Genomic DNA, 23,587 nt, shown 5'->3' on the forward strand with positions numbered 1-23,587 from the left:
ATAGGAACTGAAGAATTCAGTTTAATTCAACAAACATCTATTGAGCCCTTACTGTACTCAGATAACTGTCCTGGGGTTGGAAATCATAAACAAACAACCCTCAACCCCTGAAGATGAAAACTATCCCTGACCTGAAGAAGCTTACAGTCTACTTGGGTGGAAGGTCTCTGAATGGCAGACAGTGTGGTTGGGGAAGACCTTTAGGGTAGTAGGAATAGCATTATACTCTTGCATACTTATCCTTCAAAGGATGACCAACTCAATTTTAAATAATTCAGAGCTTTTATGATCCAAGCTATTTATGTGTCCTCCTCCTGGTCTACCTTTCAGTTGGATTGTGGCTCCTTAGCACCCCCACCCCCCCCGAGTGTGCATGAAGAAGCCACATTTGTCCTATGCTAGCACTCACTACTGAAATTGCCAGTTGGTTGACAGACCTAAAATGGTAAAAACAAGGTTTCATGATGGCAGGTTTTAATTATATTCACCAGCCCTAAGTTTGTTATCAAAGGCAATTTATAAAACCAAGATTTATTGCTGGGGGTGGAAACCTTAGGAGTAATTTTTAGTATAACCCCCTCATTTTACAGATGAGGAAAATGATGCCCCAAGAGGGGAAGTGGCTTGCCCAAGGTCAAACAGGTAGGAAGTAGTTGATCCAAGCTGTACCATCATTCAAGCTACTGTTATTTTTAGTAAGTGTGGCCACCTTTGTGGTAAATGTTACTCCAGACACTGTTTAAACCTCTAATGTCATATACTGTTAATTAAAGATTTCAATCTTTAGTACTTCCAAAATTTTTATGTTGAAATGACATCAAAAATTTTAGGTAACATGGATAAATTGAGGCAGAAAATATTAGTAAACTTTCCATTTAAAATGTAACAAGTAAATATAATTTTACAACTGATGAACTAAGATGATTAAATAAATTGAATATATTATACATATTACTGCTTTGCTTATTTCATACAAATCACTATTTTTTTCAATGATGTTTACAAAGCACACACACAAAAGGGCACACACATGTGCATGGGGTTTGAATACACACACTCGTATTTAGAATCCAAAATAGTAATTTAATGACTATTTATAAAGATACATTTGAATGGAATAAGTTCATATAGTAAGACCTCATGGATTCACAAATAACAAGGAAGAGGGAAGGAGTCATGTCTAAATTCAAGAAGAGTCTAAGTTATATAGGTTTGTTAAAAAAACTTACTACCTTCAAATACATATTCTTTATAAATAGGCAAAAGATGCAGAAGTGTTAAAGCAGAATAAATTATAATAACTCATATTTACATACTGCTTTAATGTTCTTAACATTCAATATTAATAACACTCCCAAAAGTCTTGTGCAAGGTAATATTAATGTTATTATCCACACTGGAATAATTAGGAAGCTCAGGTAAAGAGATTTGCCCAAGGTTCTAACTTCTAAGTGTCAGGTGTAGTAGACAGAGCATTGCTCTTGAAGTCAGGAAGACCTGTTCAAGTCCAGCCATTAGACACTAGCTGTGTGACCCTGCACGAGTCATGTAATACCCTGTGCCTCAGCTTCCTCACCTGTAAAATGAGGGGGATAAACTTAGTGGCTTCTAAGGTTTCTTCCAGTTCTAATGTATGATTCTAATTCCCAGTCCGTAAGACTTTCTACTATATCACTATGGTTATACTCAACATATGAATGATTTATACCCAAATGGGTTTCCAAAATGCTCAGGAACACCTTAAACATTTTTTCTTATATAATTCATCTTCCTCTTAACAATCCAGTTAATTTGCCTAATTAGCCCTTTCCTTTATTGACAATGGAAAGGTATTTCAAATTTAGACCCTATTCAAATTACCAGAGACTCCAAATTAATGAGGTCTTCTTTTATTACTAATTAATGCTTTTCATAAAGTAAATCAAATTTAAAAGCATTATCTTGACCAAGTAAAACATCTGAATGAAACATGTCTGTGTTTAATGAGTGTATGCCTAATCTCTCCTATTACCTTGTTAAGAACCTGAGAGCAATGAGCACCTGTTTTATTCCTCCTTGAAAGAATAAAATCTAGAGCAAGGCCTACGTCAGCATCCCAGCTCTCCTAGTAACTAACTACTTAACTAACTCCCCGTGTGGCCTAAAACAAGTCATTACACCTCTCTGAGCCTCATCTGCAAAATGAGGGCGTTGGACATGGAAGACTTTGTAAAGTCTAAATCTAAGACCTTTCCAGAGCCTGGCACAGTGCCTTGCACGCTGTAGTAGCATTCAATAAGCATTGGTTAATTGAGCCTTCTTTTAGAGGCCTTTACTATCTTAAGACAAAGATATACAAAAGAAGCAATTACTAGAAAACTAGAACTAACAAAAGTAGGGGCAAAAAAAATGGGCATGTGTAAGAGTATATTTGGTGGAAAAGTTGCCAAAAATAAAATCTCTTATGGAAATACATGAACTAAATGAAATTATAGTTCTCTTCTGGATTTGCTATCTATTCTCAGCATTTTAGGAAAAATGATCATCTAATCCAGCCCTTTTATCTTACAGATGAGGAAACTGAGCCCCAGGGAATGTATGGGACATTCTCAAGGTCACACAGGTAGTAAGAGGCTGAGGATTTAGAACCCAGGTCATTTGACTCCCAATCTGTTGTTTCCTCCAAAACTCTCTTCCCTTTCTACAGGGACTCAAATTCTTTTAATAAAGCCTCTACTAGGACACATGGTTAAATTTGGTGGGTGACCCAGGATACTCGGCAGTTAAGTAATCTAAAAAATTGGAACTCGCTGATATTATCTTAAATCAGAATTTCACAAACTATCAAAAAAATTAAACCTAGACAAGAAGCTGTGATCACATCTGTATTTTGTGAGCAGGGATTAAATAATTTGTGAGAAAAGAACACTGTATAAATTATACATACTCTCTGGTGTCATTTAAAAAAATTCTGTGCCATGGATTTGAAATGCTTTCTGATTAAACATATTGACTTATTTTAATAGAACAGTTTCCCATGTGCTCCAAATAAAACTTTCAGAGGGAAAAAAAAAACAAAACATGATATGACTTTTATTTCCAACTGGAAAAACCACAAATTCCAAGAAGTAGGCTAATTTACATGGGAATCAATGCCAAGTTATCTTTCCAAAGCTGTTACTAAAAATGGCACGTACCTTAAACATTTGTCAACATATAAAAAGAGTAATAATACTAACATGTTTTATGCTGCTTTAACTTTTGCTGTGTTTTATGTAATGCCACCTCATTTGACACTCATAGCATTTAATTTTGATTGGTATTAAAAGTACAATTTATGTATGTATGTAAGTGTGTGTGTGCGCGTGTGTGTGGAGAAAGAGAGAGGGAGAGGAGTATATTAAATTTTGTTGTGAAAACTCAAAATTAGACTAAAAAGTCTAAAACAATTCTTAATATTTTCAGCATATGCAGTACTTTATTAAATATGCCAAAATGGTAAATGAGTTCAGATCAGAAATATAAACAATTTTCCCTTTAGACAAAGTCATGGAGAATAATCCTTCATTTTCAACCTTTCATCTTCAAATTGAATATATAGAATTTTGTCACAGTGGGGAGAAAATCATTTCTGTTATCGGGATCTGGGGATTGGTAGTTAACCTGGGTATTCCAAAGGTCACTACCTCTAGAAAACATAGTTGCGAATATCAGAATAAAAGGCAGAAGGTAGAGGTGCAGACAGCATGGAGCAATGAGATGAACATTCGCTTTTCAATCAAAGGATTCTGGTTCAAATCTCACATCTCATAGCTGACTGACTGTGAGACCATGGATATGTCACTTAACCAGCCTGGGCCTCAGTATCCTCCCCCGCAAAATGAAAGTCTTGGGTTAGATGGTCTCTGAGGTCCCTTTCTAATACTAAACTCTCCTTTAGGAATCCTACAGTCCACACCCTGAATTGAATCTTATGCTATTCAAATGCATCCTAACTCAGACACCAAAAGTGGGACATCAGAGAGATAGCAGAGGGAAAAGAATCTTTTTCAAGATTTCAAGGACCTGAAACTGGCCTTTTTTGGTCATTGGAAAATTTGTAAACATTCCCTTCCTCTTCATTCTATCATTAACTTCAAGGCATGTGGGACAAACAGTGGTGAACAAGACCTTCCTCTATGAGGGAGGTCTAAAAATCTCCTGTAATCCTACATCTCACCCAGCAGGCACTAAGCAGACCTAATTCTCTTAGGAATCACTTTCTTGATAGATAAAGTTGGGAACAGATAAACTTTCAGTTTAACTTTTGTCCCTTCCTAGGCAAAAGTAGTCCGGTATTTTGGACATGAAAGATATCCCAGAAACAGCTACAATCCAACTAAGGAGAAAAGTATGTAGTCTGCACACATTTAGGACGTATTTTTATAACATTTTGAAAGCCCTGTTTTTTATTTCATCTTAAAAGGATGGCCCCCATTAGTCAGGCTCAAACCATATTTGTGAAGATGTTTTATGTTATGGTGGCTAAGCCAGCTCAAAATATAGTAGTTAAACAAAATAATTACCATAAAATTTGGAGCCTGATAGCTGAACCACAGATGACAGTTAAAAGCCATTCACTGATAGGGGCCATCCTTCTGTGATTGACTCTAATTTGGCTGAGGTGAAGCAGCCCACTCTCAAATACTAAAAACTGAAAAACCAAAGTCAGTTGAAGCCGCCAAGGCTGACGCATCTGGGCCCCTTTGGAGAGGAATGGACACACAGATGGGCTCTCCGATTGCAGAGCTTGTTAGATATTGGGTACATCTCAGCTAGTCTCATTCTGTGGGTTCCGCTAAATGACACACTCACTCTCTCTCTCTCTCTGAAGTTCTCTGGGGGACTGGGAGAATCCAGTGGAGACAGTGAATTCTCAACAGGCCTAATCATCAGGTTACTTATTTCTCCAGCTCCTCAGTGTCTAGGTAGGAGATGAGCCTTCTCCAACAAAAGGCTCAGAATAATGCAACTGGGGTCTTCCAAACAAAGAATAATTTCAATTCTACACTTTTCATTGCCCTTCCAGAATTCACCCTTCCTAGATTTTAAAACTACTGTTATTCTGACTTGTGGTTCCTTTAAGTCCAGCATGTGGCAGATATTTTTTCCCAAGAGTAAAAATCATATTCCCCACTCCCCCCAGGTAATTCTACATTTCACAAAAGAATTAATTTTCAACATAGTTCCATATCTGCTAACTTTTCTCAAGGTGTAATAATTACTTCAAAATTAAGCTTATTACAAGTAAGGATTGTTTCATTTTTTGCACTTCTATCCTCAGAGCCGATGTGCCTGGCACATAGTAGGTATTCAACAAATTCTTGTTGATTGATGCCAAATGGTGATACCGTCTGACTTCAACTCTTTGTTTTGCAGATTGCCTCTTATCCCCAAATAAGCAGTTTAATTAGGGTTGTGGTAACTCATGATTGACCAGAAGTCATGGTTTCCCCCATATCTTATAAGGACCTCACCTGAAACTTGGGACATGTCCTGAGCCTCATCGGTTTCCATTTTCCTCAGGTTATCTGAGAAAGAGAAGAAGCAGTTTTAAGTTAAAGCAAAATACTAATAAAAAAAGAGAGAGAGAAAGAGAAAGAAAGAAAATCTTAGCTATTTAACAACAAGGTTATCTGGCAGGAATAATGTATTTTCCTCTTTATTTCCCTCTTCACATACTTGCTGGGGTATCAGACTGGCACAGACCTTGATCCTTTTAAAAACAGCATTACAAAGATTTATAAAAATATCATTACAAGCACAGGAGGACCAAATTTGTTATTTATTGTTAATTTCCTACTGCATAATAACCCAAAATGCAAACTGACTGCAACAAAATTAAGCAGAAAATTAAATGGCCCTGGGTCATTGTAGGCACAGAATTCATTCTCTTGGCTGATCCATAGTTATGTTCTTTCTAATTTACTGAGCATGCATCGATGAACCTTGAGTCAGCTTGGTGACACGCGTACAATCAGCAATCAAAAAACGAAGCAATTTGCTGAAGAATGTCTCATTTACGCAGGCAGGGCTGCATATCTGAGCAGCAACTGCGCTACCTCCATTAATAATGAATACACCTCAAGCCGTGGCAGATGGGCAAAAAAACAGCAGCTTCAGTCTTTGTCTCTCACTCTTTGAAGCCCTTGCTGCAGACCCTACCAGCTCTTCAACGTAGGGAGAAGTGAAGCTCCCTAAAATAGCGAAACAAGCCCAGGAGAGAAAAGGAACCCAAGTCTTCCTGTTTTGCTGACAGATGGCTGGCTCCTTGGATGGGTGACAAATACTGGGAAGCTTCTATCCCTCTGTTGCAACACTTAGTGCTTCATTAGACGGAGAATCAAGTCACCATAAACACCAGGGAGAGAAACACTAGGGGTCAGTGGGGTAGAAATGAAAGTTTTCATTTGGAGCCTTGGCCTACAAGTTGAAGGTCTCCAGTGCCTATGGTTGAGGACATCTGGCGGTAGCTCCTTGGAAAATAAAAGCATGACCAGAAGAAGAGAACCTCAGCAAAATCTCCTGTTTTGTTGGCAACCCAAGTAACCTTTGAGGGGAAATGTTCCCTTACCGATGAATGCTTAGTCTACTTGCTGGCTATGAATTGGCTTGCTCTTCTGTCACCTGTTTCTTTATCACAGGTGATTAGATTTAAGGCTAGTGGCCTGTTTTCAGCCAAGAACTTCAAACTGGTGGATGCTCTGTTTGGCCTAATTCTCTTCCAATTGGGAAGGTACAAAATGCTCCACATCTTCCCTATCTGCCACAGTACTTGGCAGAGTCATAGCAAGTCAATAAATATTTGTTGAATGGTTTAAAGGATAAAAATGTGTTGCTTCTCATTTATTCAGAAGACAGTAGCACATATGCTCCATACAGCATTGTTATCTGTAATGGTGATGTATTTGCACTCAATCATTTATCGTCATTCTCAGTCCAATGTAACGAAAATTATGTATTCTATAGAAGAACTGGTTGGAGTTGGGGATACACAGAACACGAGCCAGGTGTCAGGGGAGTGGGAGTTGGGGAGAGGAAGGCAATGTTAATGCTTTCTTTCAAGTATGACTGTGTACCCAGGCCCATGCTCTATGCACACCTACAAGTACAATCTGCAACCATGGAACAGAGCAAAGCTAAATGCCTCATATGGAGAGGCATTAAGTAGTATTAAGCCTTTGACCTTGGCTTCATGATCACAGTACTCAAATCAACTGAGCCAACCCACCATAGGCAAGTAGGAAGAACAAAGCTCATGGTATAATTACACAAAAGCAATGTTTTGAAAGTCTCAAAGAGCTCTGCCTTTTTTTTAAATGCTTCTCTTAATACTGGAATTATAGGTTGCAGATTAAAATAAAACAGAAAACTCTTCATCTGAAGCTTCTATGCAGCGCTAACATGCTTTCCCTGAGGAGTTCTGAGCTCTTTCCTCCTCTGAAGGAAAAGCCATTTTTGCCAAGCACAGTTTTATTACAGTATATTATCATTTGATCCCAGAATATCATCAATTGAATGGTAGCAATGTTGCAGGACAGGTCATACCCACTCATCAAGCCCTTCACTCCCTTACCTCCTCCAAAAAATGATCACAATGAAAATCTCCAACAAAAAAATAATCCCTAAAGCCCCAGTCAATGTCACCTTTATTTCAAATAGCATCACTCTCATTCTTCCAGTATTTATTAAGCACTACACAGCATTGTGCACAGACTTCCCATTCATCACATAATCTGGATAGTGTTTTGAAGCTTTTGTCTTTTGTTTTAAAGAATGAGGTTTGACCTCATAGGTCCACTGGCTGAGGTAATGTTGGGGTGCTTAGGTAGGAGCAAGAGTGAGTATAGTGAGCATTGCTCTGTTCCACTCTAATTGGGCATTATCTATCTTAACAAATGCAGGTTAATGATTATGAGATGATTGGTAAAACAACGCGGATAGATCTGTGGAAAAAAACATAACCAATATTCAAAAAACAGCTAGAGCAGTGGGATCACTATTGTATGCTACATTGTGTCCATAATGGTCATTATATTTTGTTAATACATATGTGCTATTTGGCATTATTTGTATTTTGTTTCCTTGCTAAAATTCAAACACCAAAAGTTTTTTAATGTTGATAACCTAGTCTCTGGGAAATCACTCCATGTTCACTAATATATTTGTACAAAAGTTGAATCCAGCCTGATCTGATGTCACAGGGAATAAATTTTTATTTCCCCTAAATTCTCCCCAAACTCCAAATTTGCATCTTTTTTTCTGCTGAAAAGGCAGCGACTGGTGTTTTGATTTGGGTAAAGATAGTGAAAGATGTCTTCAGGAGGAAGGAACTGTGTTTTGTGAAAAGGATATTCTCATACAGTAAAGAAGGAAGACAACTGATTTTGACAAACATTACCTCAACACTTTCTGATTACATTTAGGCACTGTCTTAGATACTTTAAGACCTAGGATTTACTGGATGTTATATAGTAGGAGAAGCTAACAATAACTGCAGATTATTAAAGAGAAAGTGCAATTCTAAATCCACATGGTTCTGCTAAAACAATCCAGTACACGATTTAAGGGAAAATACTATCTTGAGGGACAAAAGAATCCTTTCAACTTCTTTCTTACTTTCCCCAGAAAATTTTGACAAAATGATCCAAATGACAATAAAGTCATGGGAAAATTCATAAATACTAATGTACTATAATCTTTGGTATGTTTAGTCGACAAACATTTGTTAACATGCTTACTATACACCACTATGCTCAGTGCTGGAGACACAAAGAAAGGCAGAAAGAATCCCTGCCCTCTAGGAGCTTACAATCTAACAGGGGAGGTATGAACCACTTTGTCACTTCTATGGGGTAAGCAATAACCCCTACTATACAAAGAGTAAGAGATTCAGAGTTAAGCGATTGGCCATAAATCCCAGAAAATGTGAACAGAAGACAAATGTATGTATATATATATATATATATATATCCTCTCAATTTTGACTGCTTTTTTTTTTTATTAATTCCAAATAAACTTGTCTTACTAATCAAATGTTTGAAGTAGAAATACTTGCACTTCAGTATATTTCATTTTACTCAGTTAACTAGAAGACTTCAGGAGAAGGGGAAGGAAGAGGAAGAACAATGAAGAGACCGGAAGAACCATAAATACAAACAACTGAAATGTGAAAAGACCCAAGGCCAGTGGAATGACCTTTGATATCGGCCACCCAGAAATCTCACACTACCATTCTAGCCCCCTTTCTAGTCAGGGCTGTTTTTAGATTCAGTAAGTGTTCTGAAATACTCTCTTCCTCTCTATATCTTACAGAAGACAAGGAGAACTGCAAAGAGCTAGGCATATCCAATATCCCAGAGTAGTTTTTGTTTCCAAGATCAAAGCCAGGACAGTTTTTCCTTAAGTTCCTTTCATCTCCTTCAGAGCATCAGTCAGTCAGTCAATTAACTAGTATTTAGGGAGCACCTCTTATTTGCTAGGCACTGTGTCAAGCACTGTACAGATACAAGAATGGCAACCCCCCCAAAAAAAAACACAAAAAAACAACAGTCCCTTCTCTCAAGGAGCTCATAACAGACCAAAGAAACTTCCGTTGGTAGTGAGCGTGCGAACCGGTTCAAACTGCATTTCCCTGAAACACCTTACTAGAACAGCCTAATTCCGCTATTGTCAAAATATAACCCAGTCCACGGTGTAGACACATTCATGAGACAGAGAATTTCCCTAGAGTGGGGCCTAGCACTGTCAGAAGCTGAAACTGGAACACAGGACATTTTCTCTTTGCTTTCTTTAGACTGCTGATTACTTTCTTCCTCAACTATGAATTGATAATATTCCTGAGGTAAATCTATTAAAAATATTCCCTTTGCAATAAAAATAAAATTGTTTTTAGCAGACCAAGTGGGGGCGAGTATTATTGAAGAGTTTGAATTATGGAATATATTTTTAAAAGAAATGCACTCTACACCCGGTCTTATTTTGTTTTGTTTCGCTGCTAACCAGCCTCTAGGTACATTGGCCCCCTACCCCCAACTATTTAGAATGTTTTCTGTCCCTGTCTTCTGATGTTAAACAGCTTTCTCTTTTTTTCAACTGGCTTTTCAGGTACTTTCAAGAAGCCATTTTTAATCACCACCCCATCCTCAAAACACAGAGCTACGAGTGATTTCTCCCTACTCCCAAATCTTATGATAAGGTCTCTCATTTACTTACATTATGATTTTTATCAGTTATTTCTGCATTTAACTTATTTCTCTTCAAGAGTATTAGCTCACTGAAGGCTGAGTCTATTTCTTGTTTCATATTTATCAATTAATAAATCAATAAACATTTGTTAAACACCTACTATGTGTCAAGCACTGGGGATTAAAAAAAAGAGGCAAAAGAAAGTCCCTGCCCTTGAGGAGCTCACAATCTATTGATTGATAACTCCAAGAACAATACCTTGCACGGGGCAAGCTTAGCTCATGTCGAAATGAACTGAATTGAAATACAGAGTTATAATTTTCAAGATGACAGAAATTGTGCTCAATCAAGTTCTGTCCAGAAGAGGTTCAGCCCAGTTTGTTTTAATGACAGACAGAGATCACTTATAATTAGTGCATTCATTGTCTGGAAATAGCAAGGCTCACAGGAAAGCCCAATCAGAGAACTACTGTTAAGTTCTGGACACTTGGGAGGTAGCAAGGCCTGATGTGCAGGACACAATGGCCTTGGAGTCAGGAAGACCTAAGTTCAAATCCTAACTTACACAACTACCCTGGGCCAGGTATTTCACCTCCCTAATTTGTTTCCTTGTCCGTAAAATGGGATTAATTATACCTGTGGCACTTACTTTACAGGATTGTTGTGGAGGTCAGATAAAGAAAACTCATCTAAAGACTTTGCATATCTTAATGTACTATACATACATATGTTATTATACTTCTTCCAGTGTCTACTAATTGATATTTTCCTTTGACATAACAAATTATATTTGAATGAAGTCTAGAAAAATTTCCCTGTTCTGTCAAGCTTCTTTTGGGAGGTGCAGGCAGCAACAATAACATTATAATCTATTTGGAGTATTTTAGGACCCAGGCTTCTTAAATAAAACTGTATTATTTTTGTAGCTAAGCAAGTTTTTTTTTTCTTTATGATAGTGGTAAATTTTCTTTCTGCAAATGTCCAACATCACTGTGAATTATGTTGTATTTCTGAAAGAAATGCTCACAGATGAGAGTAAGGCACTGTGCAGATTCATAGTATCTTGAAAAGAACCCCATATCAATTTTTTTGACTATTTAACCAAAGTGTGTGTTTGGAACACACAAAACCACGTAGTCTTGTTTCATTTCTAATTCTTTTGAATTTTCAGATAGCCCCTAGTCTTGACATTTTTACTCTTATTTTGCAAAGCATTACTAACTAGTAGGAAGAACAAGGAAAACAAGGACTGAATTAGAAAGTAAGGAATTCTGTTTAGCTAATCTGATTTTCTTTCCATGTTGAAATGAAGCACTGAAAACTGGAAACAGGTTATTCTAAGGGCACAATTTACCACCTGCCTTTGTTCTGGGGGGGCATACAAGTTCAAACATATAATTTTGCATTAGCTTTTAAAAAAAAATCCTATTGAGTGTGAAATGATATATTAAAGAAGAGCCAGAAGGAATTGCTGAAACTTTCTGAAAATATAGTTCAAAACCATTGTTTAAATGGCTGTTTGGTAAAGAAGAATTTGAAAATGACCAAATGATAACCTGTTTTAAAAGTGAACCAGAGGGACAGCTTGTTGACTCACAGAGTTTCCAGAAAGGAAATGATAGCACTAGAAATTTTTACAAAATGGCTCCACTGGGATGGTGAGTGGCATGGCATTACATAAACTGCTGAACTCGAGTCAGAACAACCTGGTTTGAATTCCCATGTTTGACACTAGACTCATGACCATAAGCAAGTCACTGAACCTCAGTTTCTCCTCTGGAATATGGCAATAACAATACCTGAATTATTTCTACTTTGTGGTGAGGATTAACTGGAATACTGGCAAAGCACTCTGAAAACTAAAAAACTCTATTAAAACGTCAGCTTTTTTAATGGTCCTATACCTGGGGTTCATTAACTCGAACATTCCTTCACTCTAACAATAAGTTAACGACAAATCCTTAGTAATTTCCCCAAATTCAAATTAGTTTTCTACCCTTCTGCCTATTATTTTAATATAAGTAGAAATTCTTTTTTTCCCCAGCTTTCCTACTGAATTTAAAAGGAACTACACACATGCACAAGACTTATAAAGTACTCCTAGAAAAGAGAATCAAATATCCTAAGAAAAGGCAGGTAGACTTAAAGTAAACCCTTCCAAACCCTTTCTTGACAAATAAATAACGATTTATGTCAGATATGCATTTGGCTACCTGTATGCTAGATAAGAAGAAGCACTCACTGGGAAATATTTCCATAGACATATAATTTCCAAGGCCTTTTTTTAAAGAGGCACCAAATAATATTTACAAAGGTATTGTACCCTACAAAATAATGTGCTAGCACAAAGAATACATAAACATCGTTTTTCTTTCTTTGTAGCAGAGATGTCATAACATAAAGGGATTTTCACAAGACATCAGAAACTACAAAATGAAAAATGCACACAGGTTCAGAAACTATAAATGAAACATCTAATTACAACTGCATCTTTTAGTAAACTCTTAAGACCCGTTAAGATTTCAAAAAAAATGTTTCTGAAAAATTAATTCTTTTTTTTTTTTTACAGTTTTAGTGAGTTATGTGGACATGATCAACTCTGTTACACTCTTTTGGAAGCACTATTTTTAAAATTAAGTCTGGGAAAGTGAAAATTTCATACTCATAGGAATATATTTACTTAAAAATCTACACATGAGCATGCATTTGTCATTATCAATAAACAGGTACTGAGTGCCCACTGGATCCACTGTACTAGGGACTATAAGATTTATATAATGTGGTTAGAAATTTTCTCTGATCTCTACAGCTAGTGGTGAGATATGAAATAGAATTGAGTTCCATTGAGTTCCATTCCAATAATCAACTCATTGCTATAGAGATCATGCATAGTTCATGCTCTACACAATCTCTGCAGAGGAGAGGAGACCAATGATTTTAACAGTGGAGACCTCCAGGTGTGGAAACTCTCTCTATTCAAAAAGATGTATAGATCTGTAACTTATAGTTTTATGAGAACTGCTTTAAAAGAGTTGTACCAAGAAATTAAGCTACTTGTCTATGATTACCTATCTAGTATGTATCAGAGACAGGACTTCAACCTAGGTCTGAGTCCGAAGCTGGTTGTCCACTTATATATGCTACAGTGTCTCCCCTAAAATATAACTATAAAAATAAAAACTAAATACAATTGAGCTTGGGACAACAACATTATAAATTAATAAAAGCAATAGACTTAAACTTAATAGATTGACAGCGTTTTTTGAGGTGCTCTAACCTAATCTTCATTTTGTAGACCAAAAGTGAGTGAGGTGAAGTGTTTCATCCAGAGTTTTCACAGTTAGTTGGTACAGCTGATACTCAAACACATTTTTTCTGACCCTTAGTCCTATTCACTTTCTACTACAAATACTACAAAGTACTATCTACTTTCCAGGTATCCATGGGAGCCTTTGACCTCTTCTCCTAGTTTCCTAGTTAAATGCTAAGTTGTTATAACATTAGAGCTGACCTGAACTAGATTTAGATGAGGTGATCCCGTGCCCAAATGGATGTGAGTCTGAGTGAAGTCTAAAGCTAGGGAAAATGATTTTTGGAGTTTCCAGTATTTTTTATCATTCTCCCTTCCATTAGCATGAACAATGTAAAAACTGATTGTAACAGAACAGTCAAATGTATAGACAACTCGAAATATATCCAATATGTGTTTGGCACACACATAAGATTGGAAGTCATGGAACAGAGAATGGGAGTTAGGAAAGGAACTGGGAATCTGTACTCTATTATATCAAAGTGCTTCCTAGAGGAACTGGATATTGAGCTCAATACTATTCACAAAATCTGTAAGTTATGAACTATATGGGCTACTTTTTCTGTTTAAGGGAGACAGAAAAACACTAACTGCATTCATGTTCTGTATGAGATGTTTTTTGTTCTGTAAACTAGTGCTACAAAGATTGGATTACTTCAATCACATTCTAATAGTGTCTTTAGCAGCTGTGGCACTTCAAAAATTCACCCCGTACTCCTAAACTTCGAAAAGACCAGTGCAAAATGAAGGGAGTCTTAAATTATGTCTTCAAAGAAGCAAGGTGAAGTAAAGATTTGGCAACTAAAGGGCTAATGTGACTCTATTATTATAACAACAACAACAACTTGCAGAAGGAAATCATAAACCACCCCACTATCTTTGCTAACAAAACCCCAAATGGGGTCATGGAGAGTTGGACATGACTGAAAAGACTGAACAAGGACAATAATACCTGGCATTCATATAGCATTTTAAGTTTTATAATGCACTTTATAAATATTATTTTTATTTTATCTTCATAATAACCTTTCGAGGTAGGTGCTATTGTTATTCTTATTTCATACTTTTAGACTGAGACAGACATTAAGTGGGTTGCCCAAAATCACAGAGCTAATAAGTGATTCTGGGTTTGTTACTGACTTCAGGTCTAGCGTTCCCAGCTCAGCTGCCTTGGAGTCAAGCAACCTGAATTAGTCACTGTGGGGTCTGGCTTTTCACATTGCTCAGATTACCCATCTAATTTCAAATCTTCACTTCATTCCACTTCATGGAGAAACAGAAAAACAATTAGAACGTTTCAAAGATATGTACACTAGTGGAACTCTGGGCAAGAAGGAGTTTTTATTTGTAGTCCTACTCCTCACAGGATTGAGCTCGAGAAGATGTTTATCCACACCTTCCAGGTTCATGCAAAAGTTAAGAGATGAAGAGGCTGTAGACTTGACTGGAAACAGAATCTATCCAGTCTGACCATTTAAGATCCTGCTGCTCTAAATTTCCCGAAAAGTAAGTGTGTAGGTTCTCATAGGAACTATGTTCCAGTTTTCAGTCATGGTTGGAATAACTGGGATATTTTCATTTATCTACCGAAAGCTTCCTTTTCCATTGGAGTGCACACAATAAGAAAGCACCTTTCCCCCCAATCCTACAAAAGGATTACTTTACATCCATTAAATAATTTTAAATCAGTAATTTGCAATGTCAGATTTTCAATTTCTCTAGCATAGCAAAACACATTTTCTTTTATAAAAAATGTTATGCTTTGTTAATAAGTGTGATCAAATCTCATTTGATTCAGGAAAACATTATGTTATACAACCCCATACTGAATGGGGGAAGCACTTGAAGAAAAGTACCAGAAATTTCCAAGCCAGTTTAATAAGAAAATAGCAATTAAGTGTTCAATCTCTCAACAAGCCAGGGATGATTAACTTTATTATTATAAAAAGTAGATTTCACAATTTTTATCAGTGTGTTTCTACTTTGAGACTTTTAATTCCACTTTAATTTCCTCCCCATCACAGAACTCACCACGAATACCAAGGAAAAGGTCACTTGTTTAGTTTAAAAGTAGGGAATCACACTAGGGGATGGCTGTCTCTCTCTAGTTTCCATTAAAAGCACTGGAGGGAATTTTAGAGTGCTTCAGAAGTAAGTTTAAGAAAGATCAATTCCTCATTTTCATTTCTCCCAAAGATTTCTGAATTCAACATTTTTCCATTAAATTTCAAGAGATGGTGCCTTTTCTACTCAGTTTTTACTCTTTCAGTTTTGCCTTTTGAAAAACTAGTTTAAGTACAAGAGTTATGAACCAACCAAATTAAATTAGCCAAAACTAAATCAAAATTCTTATCAAATCCTTGTTTTGAAAAAGACTGTACTGCTGTGATTGAAGTGACTAGTGGGTTTTTTTCCCAGCATCTCAAACTCTGACAACATGCCCCAAGTCCAAATTTCCATGTTGAGTCCTCTAAATGGTACCAACCAGCTACATTTCAACACTAAGATGACATTTCACTTTATTGAATTTTTGGTTGTTTCAAAAGTCACTATGAAAGTAGCAAGGACAACCAGAAAAAAATTGAACTTCTTCAGACCATGTGCCACATTGTACTTTTATAAGTGACTGATTTCCCACATTTATGATTGTGATTATGTATTACGATTAGAGCTTTCAAGAAATTAAAAAGAGAGACTACAAATAGTCAGATTTCCCTTTAGAAAGTGAATGTATCCTTAAAGAAAAATGAACCTTTGCACACTTGAATGAGGAAGAATGAAGAATGGACTTTTCCCTAATGAGGGCCTCACTTTGGCAATTCATTAAACTCTGCAACTCTGCAAACCTGTGGCCACCTCTCCATTAGGTATCAGAAGGTGGGGCGAGGGGACAACCAGAAGGCACCACACGAAACTGAAATATAATGATATACTCCATCATGCTAACGCTACACCTCTACGAAATTCAATCTACTGACACGAGGCAGACATGTGCAAATGAAGGTACTCTGTGAGCAAAGCGACCCCATTTCTAGAATGTTATACCAAGAAAAAACAAAACAAAACAAAAACAAAAGGAGTATTTACCATAGCAAAGAAACAGTGCTGCACTCACCAGTGAAATGTGCACCTATCAGAGGTCTGGGTAAATTGTATTTCTCTCATGACTGCAGCTCTTCAAGGATTTAGAAATGGAGACAGACCTACGATGCACATGCAACCCCATCACTAACGTATGTCAGAGAGGTGAACAGCATCAGAAGGAGCCTGCCAGAAACACCTCCTCAAGTTTCCACTGATGTCTTCACATTCAGCTGGGGTAAAGAAGAGTGTGGACCATCTCACCATATAGTAATACCTTACATTTGTAAAAAGGCATGAGGAAAAGCTGGCTGCTTTTGGAAACACTGATAGGACAAGACCATTCCTTCTGTCCCCTAACCACAATGGGTTCAAAAAACTATTTGGAGTCTGATTCATTGGACCTGAGAGTCAAATATTTTCATCAACAAGGAGGCTTTAGGGTCAAAAGCAAATTAGAAATGATATAAAAGAAAGAAATGGCAAGCCATGTTTACACCATGACTATACTACTCATGGATAAAATGTTTAAATTTCAGGTTTTAAGTTTTCAGCTTTTCCAAGACATGATTCATGACACCATTTCATTGTTTTGATGCAAAGAGACATTGCCACCCATTTATTTTTTCTGAAGTGGACTGAGAAGTAGTTACTTTAATGGCCAGTTATAGACATCTGTAGCCAAGTTCCTTGGTTCCTCAGATATCATGTGGAAGGTGCATTGGAATAGGGTATGCCCATCTGTTTCCCTTAAAGCCTACACTGAAAAGGGCACAGAATTTTAGATTCTTTCCACTCATGTACTTCATTTGCAATAAATAACACTTCATTGTAAATATTTCAAATTTCCTGTGCTGAATACCTGCCAGATCAAAAACTGACAAATTTCAAATATTATGTAAAAAATAATGAATGGCATGGTACACACTGACAATCTAGATATCTGAGACTATTTTTGTAAGAAACTGTTATCCCCATTCTACAGAAAACTGATCTAAGGTACAAAGTGATTGATTTTTGAAGAGGCGTCACAATATGGCTGAATTTACATGTACAAACCTGTTTTTTCCTAAATTTATCAGCTAAGAGAACACACACATATGCTTAACAACAACAACAAAATTAAGTCAGTCAACACAATAGTGAAACCAGTGTTCTGACAACCTAAGCCAGTGGCAGGGATCTGGACTCCCATCTACACGTCTGAGTTGCACATTTTTAAGCTTTTACATGTATAATCTATCTTTTTCTATAGAAATACTATAGACCAGAGACCTCAGTAAAAATTTTAAATTATTATCTGTTTCTATTTTCTTGGATATGAAATCCTGGAAACATTTCTACTTTTCTCTGCAAAACACCAACAAGCCTGAGTTTTAAGTCTAAAGATTTAAAAACAAACCAACCTGATATTACCCCTTACATGACTGTGCCTTAACTTTCTAACTGTAAAATGGTATGATCACATGGCCAACATGTTACACAAATCAACAAAAAATTTTTAAAATAACTGTAAAACTCTTCTGAAGACACAAAGTTTTATGTACATTCTAAAAAAGCTATACTACTCCAGGACAGGTGTAAATACAAATCTCTTCAATGATGTACTGGAAACAGGCTAGAATTCAATAAAAGCCTTTCATTTTCGCTGTCAGAGGAAATGTGCCTTAACAAGATGGGCCTAAGACTGATTTAAGTTCGCTCCCTTTGTGATTTGGGTTCATCTGCATTGATTTCATTTAGAATTTAAGCAACAAAAATAGTGCTTACTTCTTCAAAGTTAGTAAAATCACAGTAGGAGGCAAAGTCAGGAATGCTATTTCAAACTATGTTCTTGAGAGCCTCTTGGTAAAAAAGCACAGTTAAGTTACCTGATGAACACACCATATTCACCAAACACTTGACAAGTGGAACAGTTCTGGATTAAAATTTTTGCTCATAAATTTCTGTGTGTAGTAAGAGATGGTCTGCCTTTCTTAACAGAAGTTATGTTAAAACATCATTTTTGTTCCCTACTTAACAAACTAATCTCAATATTTCCCCCTTCTACTTCAACTGACATTAAAAAAATAATAATATGGCATCATTTACATTAGGGAGGTGATATGACAAGTACCCTATCCAAATCAAGAAAAGTTAAAACTCCCCTAAAACACAAATTTTAAAACTAAGATAGTAATAACACCTGTAATCCATAAAGCAAAAACTTAAAATATATGCAATTACTGAATTAGTGAAAAAAGCTGCTTTGTCCAGAAGAAATGTTAAGCCTCTTTTCAATCAAATCATAAACGTTAGTCTTGATTTCTGGAAGACTGAAATGCTTAGCTAAATCAGCCCTGGTTTACAACTTCTTTTCAAGAAATTTCTTAAAGGGTCAAATTTAGCCCTTTGGTACCTTCTCTAGTAAACTTAATGATTCCATCCTATGAAATAATGATAACTGTTAATCTTTGACAAGAATTATCCTAGAACTCTTTAGATTCGGAGATGGTTATTATAATATTCATGAATTATTGGGGGCAGATGATGATTTAACTTCTGGTCAGCTACAAAACAGGCAGTAAAGTTTCTAAATTGTACTTTCTCCATGTGCTTCAACCATCACTTTGGAATGAGAGGGGAGGAACAGAGGAATATTTGATTGATGTAAAATGTTAAGACTTGGCATATTTCACTTAAAAATCATCTGTATCAAAATCCATTATTTGCATTTTTTTTCCAAAAAGGGGGAGTATATGTGTTCCTTTGAAATATATATATATATAGCACACTACAGCATGCTATTTTATATATATGTAATATATGTGGATCTCATCTTTTGTTCAAATATAGTATTTTAATGATGCCAAAATATGACCTAGTAGATCTTATGTCACAAATAATTTAATGTTAAAAACTGAGGGGAATAAATAATGCTGCTTCTCCAAACCTGGAATTCCTGCTTTATCATTTCAAGTAGGTTACAAAATTCCTACAAAAGAATTTAGTCTCATCCTTCAATTTACCTTTTCTCTCCTAGGCACTATTATCGTTATATTTGCATTCATTTAATGAAGAGACAAAAATCAGGAAGGGTACTTTCCCCTTAAGATGTGATTTATTCATATCTTGTTCTTATTTTTTTGAAGGAGGTGATACATGTGAGTTAAAACATATTGATCATCAGGAAATTTTATATATTAAATATTTTCAATAGCTTAATTTTTTTCTTAGAAGTCTATTTGCCTAGTGAGTGAAAGTTTTTTTAAGGTTCTCAACTTAGATTTCACTGTAACTGGAAAAATGTAAAGGTAATTGCAGAGATGGTCAAAGCAGAAATGGTGTGCAGTAAGTAGTCATTTAATACTACTCACACTTGACCTGTTACAGAAAAGAAAATGGAGCTGGCAATGCTCCACACTTGCTTATATCCCCATTAAAACTGTTACCTGCAAATAATCCAAGCGTCATAATTTATATCCAAAAAATTGGAAGCAAAAATCATGTCCACACAGGATTCCTCACAAATTAGTTGATACTTCTATCATTTAAAAAAATCTACAAATAATACTGCAAGCATCAGTTTTCTTATTTGTATGCACATATACTCACATAAACAATGTGATTTACATGTATATGAATATATGGGCATCTACACAGACACATATGGTAGTTTGTCCTAAATTACCAAAGAGAAAATACCATAGGTAACTTTTAAAAACTTTGGTAATTCCTTTTACAGGACTTAGTCTGCCCATCTGTAATCATCTCAAAGGGCAATTAAAATGTTCCCTCCTCAAAAATTAAGAAAAGAAACTAGTTTTTATAAATGACTGGATAGATAAGAGGCTCTTACCCTCCTCCATACCCCCCCTTTTTTTTTTAAGAAAAGAAAAGCATTTCTGTATATAGGATTAGACACTGCAGCACCTTCTTCATGCTAACTGCGCTCTGTTCTGGTCTAGCCAGCAGTGTGTCAACTGGCAGCTTGCGGCTACAGGAGCATCTGCCTCCCAGTTAAAAACAACTCCCGTACAGGCTTTCACAAATGGGAACGCTCTCATTTTACAGCACACACTGGTCCATTCAGTCAGTTAATATTCTCTTTACAAATCATCCCAGCCTTTCCTCACTAACTACACGAGTCCTTCCCCCTCCCTGTAAATGAGAATGGGGAAACTTACATGTGAACTTAAAAGAATTTGGGAGCGCTAGAAGAGACTGACAAGGTATACGTTATTTCCTCCCCTTCCATAGCATAGATGTCTTTATTTTATTCATTTAATTTTACCATCATTTCCCAAGACTATGAATTAACACCCTAAAGGTTGATTTCAGTCCTAGAACTTTCAAGAATCTTTTTTTTTCTTTCTGTTTCCTGGCCTGTCCCTGGTGCTGCCCAAGTTTCTTTTCTGCTTGGGATAAACTTCTCTAAAGCTGCAACCAGAATAAAAGGGACTGTCTGGAGTGGCAATATCTACTTGCTATAATGACCTGCTTGCTTAGACTTTGTAATCTTTCCAGCTTTCTTTCACAATGACTTCCTGAAATTGCTCAGCTCGCATTGTTCCCTATTTCTTTTTTTTTTCCTCTTTATCTCTCTCTCCCCTGCGCACTTTGCTGGGACTGGATTGCACATCAAGTAGCGTGCCTGGCTCAATACCTAAGTGAACACCCTTCAAAGAAAGTCAATTCAACCCGAGGCAGAAGGAAGACCATCCTGAAAGCCTCCCTCTCCTGCCGCCCTCCCCCCCCAAGACTACTACGCCTCTCAAAACTTGTCCTGCAAATGCAAAGGAATTCAAGTGAATAGCTAGCGCACTTTGCTACAACCTTCTTTAAAAGTTACAAACTTTCATGTTGCAAACAGTTCCTCTTCCCTTTATTCTTATTTCTCCATGCAGTTCTCCTAGTGCCTGCCTGCAACCCCCGAAGCCCCCACCCTCAGCCAAGAAGAGAGTCTCCAAATGTCTTCAAAAATAGAAACTGTGATGTGCTGCAGAAGACATCAGTTGACCCCTGCCCGCCCCCCAAGCACGCATACACACGCCCTCCTTCATCTCCCAACCCTAGTTGTGCCTCAAACTGAAGCCAGACCCCAAAACTAGTAAGGGACAAAATAACAATAACAAGAAAACTTTTCTGCAGCGCGAGCGCGCAAACAGGTGTTTTGTTTTTTTTCCCCACCCCACCAAACAAAAAAGAAAAAAAAAAGAGGGAGACAAAAATCCAATTAATGACACATAGTAAGCTAAGCCCTACGGAGAGCGCTGCCCAGGTTAGTGGCACTGACCCTGGCAGCCGAGCGCCTGCCTGCGGGGGAGGCTCCGGAAGCGGCGGCGGCAGCGGCGGCGGCGGCGCTGCGCTGAGTACGGTACCTGCTTTGGCCGAGGCTGGCAGAAGACAGCTCTCCCAGTCCTCTCCAGCTCCATGTGCTGCTGCTCCACCTCGCAGCAGAGCCGCGGCGGCAGGAGGCAGCTCCGCTCTCGGTCCCTCCCCTCTCCACTCCACTTCCTCATTCCAGTGCAACATCACTGCAGCCCGCGGCCAGCTCCAGGCATTTCGCCACTGCTACTATCCTGTGCCTCGCAGCCTTCATTTAAGGACTAGGCAGGCGGCGGCGGCGGCGGCGGCAGCCAGCCCTGGAGGTAGCAGGCTCAGTGATGCTGTCAGAGGACGGCACACCCCTTTCTGCACCGATGGGCCTGGACATTAGAAAATTGCATGGGCATTCTTTCAGCCCCAGTTCTTAACCCTTGGGGTCCCACAGCATCATCAACTTGAGGACTTCCCTAAGGGCGTGTAGGGTGTGTGCCGACACGTGGAAAGTTGGGATGGCTTGTGTGTTTACACCATTCATATGGTGTGTGCTTATGTATGTACATTTTTAAAAGAGAGATTTATATAGCCACTTGCTTGTGCACCCACACATTTGTGCCTGTTTACTAGGAAGTAACAGGTGGAATGAAGATACTGGTACAATCTTTAGTCATTTTCCCATATTTAGCAGCAGTCCGATATGCTGAATTTTCCCAGCCAAACAGGGTCCAGTTGACGTGTCTTTTCTTCTCAGTTCTGGCTGAGGCCTCAGGGTTCAAGTGATGAACAGAGTCTTACATAGGTGGGGGTGTGGAAAAGTGTGTGTGAAAGCCACATGTGTATGGAAGATTCCTAACAGCCAATGGAATATCACTTTTCTCGTTTCCCTCCCACCACTAAGGTAGAAATGAGGGATCCTTCCCCCTTCTCTTTCCCTATACTTGGCACACAATTCACACTCAACCCCCCCTGAAAGATTGAACTCATTAATAGGTTATGCAGACAGCCAACTACATAGCCTGATCTGAGGAGCACAGTGACCCACTGGTCCCTCAAAGTACACCCACAAGTGCCTGAAATTCCCACCATCTGTCACTCCATTGAATCGAAGCATTTAGACTCTAGAAGCACCTAGTCAAATGGAAGGATGTTACTTGGAAGGTTTTTAGCATATCAGAAAAGCTCCAGGAGGTATAATGCAGCACATAGGAAACCTCCAAAAGAGTGGGACATAGGACAAGAAAGTTTTGATCTCCATGAAGTAGGAGACAGACAAGTCCTATTGTGGAGCACTGCCTAGGGAGGTGCACTGCCTAGGGAGGTCAGATGAGGTGCTTCAGAGAAGGTAACCTTTGAGGCACAGCCCTGAGTGGTGGTGCTGGTGGGGGAAGTGGTTTGAAGACAGCCTTAAGTTACTTAACAAATTTGTGTTCTGGCATGTTCATCCATATACCAGAAATAACCAGAACTTAGAGTGATTTCCTTGTGAATTCCTTTCAATATCCTGTTATCTCCCTCCCTTATTATCCCATTCCTTGTATGAAAAATCATAGAAGAAAGGACCTTAGGGATAATCTAGTACAATTTCATCATTTAACAGGTGAATAAGCTGAGACCATAGAACTTAAGTGATTTGTACAAGATCATAATGCTATTAAGTAGCCATGGTAGAAATCAAACCTAGATCTT

At 37.6% G+C, this 23,587-nt stretch overlaps 1 protein-coding gene across 22 annotated transcripts in view; it reads right to left on the bottom strand.

Annotated features, from left to right (window-relative positions):
* IKZF1 (IKAROS family zinc finger 1) overlaps window positions 1-22,394 on the bottom strand; it is a 138,712-nt gene extending 116,318 nt beyond the window's left edge. For 3 of the 22 annotated variants that reach the window (XM_020981322.2, XM_020981316.2, XM_020981313.2), the window contains exons 1-2: window positions 21,958-22,394; window positions 5,496-5,549 (exon numbers count right to left, since the gene is read on the bottom strand). In XM_020981322.2, the coding sequence (XP_020836981.1) occupies window positions 5,496-5,549; window positions 21,958-22,111 (208 nt within the window). In that variant the 5' untranslated portion in view covers window positions 22,112-22,394. Of the gene's footprint in view, window positions 1-5,495; window positions 5,550-16,631; window positions 16,808-21,872 lie in introns of those variants that run through there. The other 19 variants (XM_020981325.2, XM_078152268.1, XM_078152265.1 and 16 more) reach the window with 14 other exon arrangements.
* Window positions 22,395-23,587: the final 1,193 nt, after the last annotated feature.

This window comes from Phascolarctos cinereus, unplaced genomic scaffold, assembly GCF_003287225.1.
Source record: "Phascolarctos cinereus isolate Bilbo 61053 unplaced genomic scaffold, phaCin_HiC Scaffold_4;HRSCAF=312, whole genome shotgun sequence".
NCBI lineage: Eukaryota > Metazoa > Chordata > Mammalia > Diprotodontia > Phascolarctidae > Phascolarctos > Phascolarctos cinereus.